The following is a 10192-nucleotide window of genomic DNA, read 5'->3' on the forward strand; positions in this document are numbered from 1 at the left end:
TAAAAAATATATATAAATATATATACCCCATGAACCGCTGTATTTTTTGGTAATAACTTTTTCAGTGTATGGATGTAAAAATACTAGTAATAATATGAAACACATGGACTTATTACCTCTAATGGAATATTGTAGCCATCAGAACAGTGGGGGGGGGCTTGTATATATAAAGATCACTTGTGAGCACATTCACATGTCTTAGGCAGGTCTGCAACCCTGACTTTCACCATTATCCCCAGCATACAGTGCTCCCCCCTTTTGTCTGAAAAACCATTGTTACATGGAGCCCATATAAGCTAATGCTCGCTGTTAAGGCCTTGCCCCCGCTGCCTACTACAGCGTCCGCTGTGGCGGACACTGCGCGGACGAGAGCCCTCCCCTCAATGGCGCCGGGCCCGCTGCGAGGGGGGGGGGGCGCAGCGCTCGGGCGAAAGCTGCTACCGATCTCAATAGAATTGAGAGCAGGACTCGCGTTGAGCGATTAGGCACGCCCCCCGGCGGTTCAGCCAATGAGGGCGAACCTGCCGTGTGGCGTCATGGCCGCGGCCCCGTCACTCCCCCGCCACGCCCCCCCCCCCCCCCCCCCCCCCCGGTATCTCTTCCTGCAGTGAGCTGCAGACCGGGGAATCGGCTGAACGCGCCGCCAATATCGCGGGCGCGCGTTACAGCGGAGATACCGGGGCCTTAGCCTAACACAGCTTTAAAGCACAGCATGGGAATCAGATGCAAAGCCAGAGAAACCACTCACAGACATGTTTCTGGGGATAATGGTGAAGGCCAGGGCTGCAGACCTGCCTAAGACATGTGAATGCTCACAAGTGATCTTTTTATTCCCATGCTGTGCTTTAAAGCTGTGTTAATAGCGAGCATTTGCTTATATGCAGTGGTTGACAAATCACCAAAAAATCTACTCGCCACACAAAAAAATCTACTCGCCACCTAGTACCAAACGTGTGCTGCTTGGGCCAATATTTTCTCGCCCGGGGTTAAATCCACTCGCCCAGGGCGAGCAAATGTATAGGTTTGTCGAACACTGCTTATATGGACTCCATGTAACAATGGTTTTTATTATAATTTGCAACCACAATACTTGGAAGATCATTGGGGAGGCGTTTATCCAGACAACATTTTATTCTCCGGAGGTTATCTAGTACAGCATTCTAAGCCTGCAGCCAACAATTCCATTACTATATCCAGTGTTGAATGTGAGTGTTGGTTTCATACAACCTGCTATCCTGGAGAACTGTCACTCCGCTATAAGATAAAAGGACCCTTGCTATCTGCTATTGTTACTGTAACAGTAGTAAGCTCCGTGCGGACGGCCCGTAACATTCTCACTGATGTCATACTGTATGTTGCAGACGGATGATGAGGACTCAATACTCCCCCGGAAGCTGCAGGCAGCTCTGGAACAAATCCTGGAGCAGAGAAATGATCTGGCTAACGAGAACGAGCAGGGATCTGCTAATGGTCAGCAAGGTGAAAATAAAGCTGCCTTCTCCATGAGATGTCCTGCAAAACATCCTGTCCCGGAGATAGGACTCTCTTTCTTCCAAGCAGTCCCCCTCGGGGTTATAGCCTCTCCTCTCTATATCCTGTTCCTCCCTTGTCTCATTCTATCTTCCACCCTCTTCGTGTATGTTCATATTATCAGGACCACACATTACCAAATGCTCTTTGCATTCCTCCGTGCCTTTATTTTCTCTTTATTTCGTCTCTGCATTTCCCTCTCCTTCTTTTTCTCGTCTTTCCTCTGTTCCACCCCTTCTCTTTCTCTTCATTTCCCTCTCTTTGTTTCTTTCTATCTTCTGTAACCCACCCGTAGGGCAGACTTAGTTACAACGTCTCATAGCACTTTATTTAATACCGTATTTCCTCGATTCTAAGACACGCCGTTTTTTCCGATTTTCACGTCTGAAATCGGGGTGCGTCTTAGAATCGATGTATTCAAAAAAAGAGGGGGGGGTGTTATTTGACCCCCTCCATCTCACTTACCGGGTTTACAGGCGGCAGCAGGAGAGGTCCGTCAGCGGAGGAATGGACTGCGGCGGCGGGAGAGGTCCGTGTTCCTGGAGGAATGCAGTTAAGGCGACGGTGGGAGAAGAACATCAGACCGGAGCAGGAGAAGTGCGGCATCGGAGAACGCTGACACCGGTTCCGACTGGAACCTATACTACAGCGCTCCTCCCCAGCCGTTCTCCTATGCCGCACCTCTCCTGCTCCAGTCCGGGCCTCTCCCGCACGCCGCACACTTCATTCCTCCGCTGACGGACTTCTCCTGCCGCCGCCTGTAAACCTGGTAAGTGAGACGGAGGGGGTCAAATAACACTAAATAGATGGCGTCTTACAATCGAGGAAATACGGTAATAACTTTATTTCATACAGCGCTTTTCTCCCAATAGGACACAAAGCGCGTCACAATTACAGTATAGTGCGCGGTACGCAGCACATAGGAATGTTACAGCCACAGTCCCCCCATAGAGCTTCCAATCTATGTTTTTGGTGCCTGAGGCACAGGGAGATAAAGTGACTTCCCCACGGTCACAAGGGGCCGACACCGGGAATTTAACCTGATTCAAACTCAACAACTCAAAACGTTATTTACAGAGTCAGTTCCTTGACTCACTGAGCCGCTCCTTCGGAGATTCTGCGCTGGTCTCCCTATGGATGGGGTGGAGGGGAGGTCAATGACAGTGCAAAGGGGGGTTTGTAAGGTGTTTGTATTTTATTTACTGGAACAGAAAAGGAACTACAAGATAAATGTTAAAATAAGAGCAAACTTGCAAAGAGCCAGCAGATAAACCTCACTCTCACTGAGCAGTCAGGTTTCAGCTTGCACATGGGGTATCAGGCAGCCTGTACTCCGGGCAGGCGGAGAGCAGGGACCTGCAGACCTGGGGCAGTATCCTGATGCAGTTGAACAGGACACAGATGCTGGGCTGGATTAATCCAGGACCACGATACAGAGCTCAGGACCATGATGCAGCACTCAGGACCACGATACAGAGCTCAGGACCATGATGCAGCACGCAGGAGCTACGCATCATGTTAAGGCTAAACTGTCAGCCTTGTTCTGGAATCTCCTCAGTTCCCCAGCTAGCCAAGGTCTAGGTCTAACCTAGTCTCAGTAACGGCAGAAGTAGGACTCTAGAAGCCAGGGAGAGCAGATAGCAGCCATGGAAACTACTTCCAAGCGCGAGAGATGTCCCCAGAGAGCTGCACTCAGGGAGAGCTGGCTGCAGGGTGACACCCCTGTTTTGTTCTGTTGTGGGGGTCCGAACCTTTCCCCCTCTTGTCCAGTAATGGGATTGGCTAGTTCGATAAACTGTAGAAGAGTCACAGAGTCGCAGGTTAAACCTTACCATGGCCTCATGCGTAATCAATTGCATGATATATGTCACACATTGTCCATTATAAGGCTATAATATAGCAGGGGCTTACACTTCCCTCCTTCCTTCAACCTCCCCACTTCCAGCTCTCTCTGCCTTTTCTTTGTTTCTTTCTTTATCTCTATCCCTTTGCCATGATCTAGACCAGGTTGTCTTCCTCCTTTCCATCCCTTGCGCTGTCTCCTCCTCATCCTCACCTCTCAGGCTTCTTATAACAACACCGCCACCTCTCTCCTTCATCCCATTTCTCTCCCACCCAGATGCCAGCTCCCTGAATGATGTTGTGTCTGAGGCCTTTGTCCGATTGTTTGTGGAAATTGTGGGTCACTATTCCCTGTTCCTGGTACCCGGGGAGAGAGATGAGAGGACTCTGCACCGCGACGCCTTTCGCAAGTCCGTCTCCTCCAAGAGTCTCCGCCGCTTCCTGGAGGTCTTCATGGAAACACAGATGTTTGGGGGTTTCATACAGGAGCGGGAGCTACGCAAACAGGGCACCAAAGGTTAGTCTCCCCCTTCCACCACAACCTTCATATAAGCTGAGGGACCACGTTTGTGACAGTTCAGTGAGGTATCATCAGGAGCTTGGATTGGCCCTGAAATTAGATGGGACCTCAAATTCCAGGCTGGCCATGTTCCCCAGAACGACTCCAGAAATCTTGGATTGTGTATCCAGAGTGGATACACTCTGCATGTGAGTGCGTCTAGAGGGACAGCTGTGTGGTTCTGTGTCTCTATGTCTGAGTGTATGCATGTGTCTGAGTCAGTTCCATTACTATATGTATGTGTGGATGCATTCTTGCATAAGTGAATGAGTATTTGATTGCTTCAGCACAGGGTGTGCAGTCTTCGACTAAGGTGTAGGTCTGTGTGTGTTATAACTGTATGCTCATTTGCATGACGTAGGCAGGTCTGCAACCCCACACCTTTCACCATTATCACCCAGCACACAACACTTCCACTGCAGCAAGGGATTTTGGGAAATGACATGCAAATGAGCACACAGTGCCACTTTTTGCTTCAAAACCATTTTAAACATGGTTTTCTATGTCATTTCCCAGAATCCCTTGCTGCAGTGGAAGTGCTGTGTGGTGGGTGATGATGGTGAAAGGCAGGGTTGCAGACCTGTCTAAGACATGCAAATGAGCACACAGTAATAATTCCATTTGCTATAAGCTTTACTGTGGAGGGTTTTTGTCACTTTTTTTACTCACCATAACTTAACTAAGTGTATATATATATATATATATATATATATATATATATACACGCACACACGCCCAATTATTCATTTTTTATGCCCATTATGGCCCTATAATGGGTTGTCCCTCTAAGTACAGCTCTGTGTACCCTGTCTTTCATCTCAAATACATTTAACCACTGCCAGAGGCGAGTTTAAACCCTTTCCAGTGAAGTATTGCAAAAAGCCACGATCTCTCCTTAGGATCCATTCTCCTAACACCTTGTGCCGTTGGGGTGAGAAATATGTGCCCCCCCCGAACCACTAAATAGACTACAGGTTAATTATACCGAGAGCATCCAATCATTTCTGTTGTAATTGGTTATCTCCAGTTGGTCTGCCGAGCATTGCTGGCCACTTTGGCAGTGAAGGGATTAATAGTAAGATGCGATTTCCTCTCGACCCTCCTTACATCGGGGTACTCGGGCATGGGATTACTAATCTGCGATCTTCATATCGCTGTGCGTTAATAATAAAGAGTACTCTTTGCCGCCGTATTTACTAAAGGTTTACCCCTTAAATAACGCAGTGATAACTCTCATTGGATCACAGTGATAAGTGTGGGCAAAAATGATGTATGCATCACCTCCTCCTTCTCGTTTCCATGCACCCCACAACTGGAACAGTCTAGCGTGGACTCTCACAGCCGTTACCGGTCTAAGGCTTCGCTTGTAGTGTGGGCGACACGACGGTTGCTGGAAAATCAAATAGAGATGACTTCCAGCGATCGCGACCAAGCCGTCGCTCCGGCGCGTCGCGCTTACTATAAGCGCACGCGATGGCGTCAATGCATTTGTTTTGCATTCAATTCCTCCCTGACTCCAAATATTGGCAATCCGATTACTCCCTGGATCAACATCCTTCCCATGTTTACTTATTTGGGATATCCCTGTATACGTTTCCTTTCTAAAAAGAGGTCTAACATTTTTTTTGGAAGATATCTATTGTATCTGCTATCACAGTCTCCATGGGTAATGAATTCCACATTGTAACTGCCCTTACTGTAAAGAGCCTTTTCCTTTGTTGTTGGTGAAATCTCCTTTCCTCCAACCTTAAGGGATGGCCCCGAGTCCTTTGTACTGCACTTGGGATGAATAGTTCTTTTGAAAGCTCCTTGTATTGTCCCAGAATATATTTCTATAGAGTTATCATATCCCCTCTTAGACGCCTCTTTTCTAATGTAAATAAATCTAATTTAGCTAGCCTCTCCTCATAAGTTAGAATGTCCATCCCCTTTATTTATTTGGTGGCTCTTCTCTGCTCTCTAGTTCCATAATGTCTTTCTAAGGCCGAGTTCATAGAAGGACAGGCCGCGCTGAGCCGTGCGGACACTCAGCGCTGAGCCCCTGCATCCTCAATGAGGATGCCTTGAGAGGGGGCTCACGCAGGCGTGCTCAGGCTTTGGAATTTTCAGCCGAGCGCCAAGCTGTTTTTCAGCGCGCTGTCGGCTGAAAACATCCAATCAGCCTGAAGCAGCGTCAACGTCACGGCGCCGTGACGTCAGTGCGTCGCAGGCGATTGGCCCAGCGACGTCACTGCCCTGCCTCCAACCACATCTCCCCCCCCCCCCCCCCCCCGGCTCCCTTCGCGCACGCTGGCTCGCCTACAAGTCCGTGGAATCGCGCTGACTTAAGCAGGCGAGCTTCAGCGTTAGCGCGCCTCCGCTCTCCTGAAGCCTCTATGGCCCCGCCGGCCTAAGGAGTGGTGCCCAAAATTGTACTCCATATTCAAGGTGTGGTCTTACTAATGCTTTAGGAAATAATTATGTTTACTTCCCTTCCATCCTTTGCCCGTTTGATGCAAGATAAGATCTTGTTTGCCTTTGCAGCTACTGCATGACTTTGGGCACTATTGCTAAGCCTGCGGTCTACAAGCACTCCTAAATCCTTCTCCATCAAGGATTCACCTAATATTTCCTCATTTCATTTGTAAGTCGCCTTTATATTCTTGTTTCCCAAATGCATAACCTTACATTTATCTGCATTAAACCTCATCTGCCATTTATCTGCCCAAATTTCTAGTCTCTCCAAGTCCTTCTGGAGAGGAATTACAACCTGATCTGATTCTACTACCGTACACAATTTAGTGTAATCGGCAAAGATGGAGACTTTGCTCTCGATGCCAACCTCTAGTCATTAATAAACAAGTTAAAAAGCAGGGGTCCCAGTATTTATCCCTGAGGTACTCCACTCACGACTTTAGCCCAACCTGAAAAGATTCTATTTACAGTATAACAACTCTCTGCAGTCTATACTTCAACCAGTTTTCAATCCAGGTGCAAATTTTTTACTGAATCCAAATTGCTTTATTTTGTACACTAACCTCTTGTTTGGCACCGTATCAAAAGTAGAACATCAACTGTTTACCCTGGTCTAAATTCCTACTTACCTCCTCAAAGAAACTAATAAGGTTAATTTGGCATGACCTAATTTTGTTTATCCATTAGGTATTCCTGAATATTATCCCGTAGTAAACCTTCAAGTACCTTCCCCACTATTGAAGTCAGGCTTACATGTCTGTAATTCCCTGGTTGTGTTCTAGCCCCCTTTTTAAAGATAGGCACCACGTCTGCTTTACGCCAATCTTGTGGTACTGAGCCTGGTGAAAATGACGTTCATTAAATGTAACGGTTTGACTATTACTGAACTTATCTCTTGGTCATCCCAAGACTTGTGCGTCCCTTGGTCTACTAGAGCAGCGGTGCGCAATCTGTGGGGCGCGACCCCCAGGGGGGGCGCGAGACTGCCGACGGGGGGCGCGGGGTTTACAGAGGCCCCGCGCGCTTCCCGAAGGCACTTAAATTAAGTGCCGGGGGAGCTGCAGGGCCTCTGTAAACCATACTTACCCGTGGCTCCGGCGGCTTCCTCCCGGCGTCGCCATGGCAACGCGGCGTCAAAATGACGCTGCGAGGTCATGTGACGTCACGTTGCTATGGCAACGTGACGTCATTACGCCGGAGCGCGGGTAAGTTGGGGTTGGGGGGGGGCGCGGGAGCGAGGGGACAGCCGTCAGGGGGGCGCAGGGAAAAAAGTTTGCGCCCCCCTGTACTAGAGGATTAATATTTGCACATATACATGGTATACTTTGTGCGTTTTATTTTTAAGCTGTTGTATGGTAATTCCTTTGGTGTCTTAAGACATTAATTTGCAATGCACTGGTAGCCTCAGTCATCAAAGAGGTTAAATAATTTTCTGGCATATGGTTTTGTTAAAGAGGCCTATTACATAATCCTACAGTACACAAAAATGTGATCTCTTCCCCCCCCCCCCCCCGCTCCCTCTACCCCCCCCCCCCCCCCCGCTCCCTCTACCCCCCCCCCCCCCCCCTCCACACACACAGAATTGTGTCGCTAGTTATATTTATATAGTAAATCTGGGCCTGTGTCCCACATTTAGCCTTTGTACGTCAGCTTTGTGACTTGGGGCTGTCTGTTCTAGCAGTCAGAGAGGAGTTGAGTTAAACCTCAGCGGATATATCAAACTCTGAGGTGGTATAAACCTCACCCATCACACTCTAATTCTAATGTGAGATACTTGGTTAGGAAACGTGCTACATTTGATGCAGTTAGATAATGGGGCAGTGCGTTGGTACAATCCTGTACACTGAATAGACCCTTTGACTGTGCCCAACAGCATTTGAGCAGCCACTGATATTTATATAGAGTTACTCCGAGCATGTTCCTATAGGACCAGAAGCCTTAAACAGCCAGGGGGGCTATTTCAAACAGGGTATGTCTAAAGCTAAATATATTAACCCTTTGGATTCCCTAAACCGGGGTCTGGCGCTCCAGGGGAGATGGTGCAGCACAGAGAAGGGGAAGAGGGGGGGCTCATCCGTTTTACGGATTCAGTGACGGCGTGATCACTTGATCAGTCTTAGGGGGTCGGACACGCGATCGCGATGCGCCGGAGGGTCCGTTCCCCCTCCAGCACCCAAGGGGTAAATGCCCGGCGGTGTGGGTGTCTTATGATCACCCGTTAGCATCTGTATCAAATATAGGAATCTGCTTGCATGCATTTTGGCTTTCGATTTACTCCAGTTCCAACCTTGTGGCTTATTGGACAGATAATAATAAAATAGAGGGGAGCAGGTAGCAAGATCCAGGCAGACCGATGCACCGAGGGCGGTCACTCTGTATACAGAAGCGGGCGTATACAGAATTCTGTATACAGAAGCGGGCGTTCGCCGTTTTTGCCAGGAACGTTTTTACGTAAACGGACCCTATAGAAAAAGGCCCTAAACATGCTAATACATTACATGCATCAAGTAGCTATTCCCCGAACCCCTCCCTGTGCTGAAACAGCAGAGCCAAGTACCCCGATACATTACTGTTACCCCATGCTTATTGCCCGGGCGTTGTTTTACACCAGGGGTCTCAAACTCAATCCTCAAGGGCCATAACCAGGCCAGCTTTTACGGATGTCCCTGCTTCAGCACAGGTGACTCAGTTGACTGAGCCACTGATTGAGACACCTATGCTGAAGCAGGGATATCCATAAAACCTGGCCTGTTGGTGGCCCTTGATGACCGAGTTTGAGACCCCTGTTTTACATCAAACCACCAAGCCTGGGAGCCGGGTATAAAGACCCTGCAGATGCTGGGACAGCTGTGCGTGTTCCTGGAAGTAGTGAGTGAGCCGGGTATAAAGACCCTGCAGATGCTGGGACAGCTGTGCGTGTTCCTGGAAGTAGAGAGGGAGCCGGGTATAAAGACCCTGCAGATGCTGGGACAGCTGTGCGTGTTCCTGGAAGTAGTGGGGGAGCCGGGTATAAAGACCCTGCAGATGCTGGGACAGCTGTGCGTGTTCCTGGAAGTAGAGAGGGAGCCGGGTATAAAGACCCTGCAGATGCTGGGACAGCTGTGCGTGTTCCTGGAAGTAGTGACGGAGCCGGGTATAAAGACCCTGCAGATGCTGGGACAGCTGTGCGTGTTCCTGGAAGTAGTGAGGGAGCCGGGTATAAAGACCCTGCAGATGCTGGGACAGCTGTGCGTGTTCTTGGAAGTAGTGAGGGAGCCGGGTATAAAGACCCTGCAGATGCTGGGACAGCTGTGCGTGTTCTTGGAAGTAGTGAGGGAGCCGGGTATAAAGACCCTGCAGATGCTGGGACAGCTGTGCGTGTTCTTGGAAGTAGTGAGGGAGCCGGGTATAAAGACCCTGCAGATGCTGGGACAGCTGTGCGTGTTCTTGGAAGTAGTGAGGGAGCCGGGTATAAAGACCCTGCAGATGCTGGGACAGCTGTGCGTGTTCCTGGAAGTAGTGAGGGAGCCGGGTATAAAGACCCTGCAGATGCTGGGACAGCTGTGCGTGTTCCTGGAAGTAGAGAGGGAGCCGGGTATAAAGACCCTGCAGATGCTGGGACAGCTGTGCGTGTTCCTGGAAGTAGAGAGGGAGCCGGGTATAAAGACCCTGCAGATGCTGGGACAGCTGTGCGTGTTCCTGGAAGTAGTGGGGGAGCCGGGTATAAAGACCCTGCAGATGCTGGGACAGCTCTGCGTGTTCCTGGAAGTAGTGAGGGAGCCGGGTATAAAGACCCTGCAGATGCTGGGACAGCAGTGCGTGTTCCTG

General features: G+C 49.3%; 1 protein-coding gene across 3 annotated transcripts in view; it reads left to right on the forward strand.

The window, feature by feature from the left end:
* The window catches only part of DENND2A (DENN domain containing 2A), a 109048-nt gene that overhangs the window by 95043 nt on the left and 3813 nt on the right, over nucleotides 1–10192 (forward strand). For all 3 annotated transcript variants that reach the window (XM_075602655.1, XM_075602654.1, XM_075602657.1), the window contains exons 17-18: nucleotides 1362–1479; nucleotides 3650–3889. In XM_075602655.1, coding sequence (XP_075458770.1) covers nucleotides 1362–1479; nucleotides 3650–3889 — 358 coding nt within the window. The remainder of the gene's footprint in view (nucleotides 1–1361; nucleotides 1480–3649; nucleotides 3890–10192) is intronic.

This window comes from Ascaphus truei, chromosome 5 (genome assembly GCF_040206685.1).
Source record: "Ascaphus truei isolate aAscTru1 chromosome 5, aAscTru1.hap1, whole genome shotgun sequence".
NCBI classification, from domain to species: Eukaryota; Metazoa; Chordata; class Amphibia; order Anura; family Ascaphidae; genus Ascaphus; species Ascaphus truei.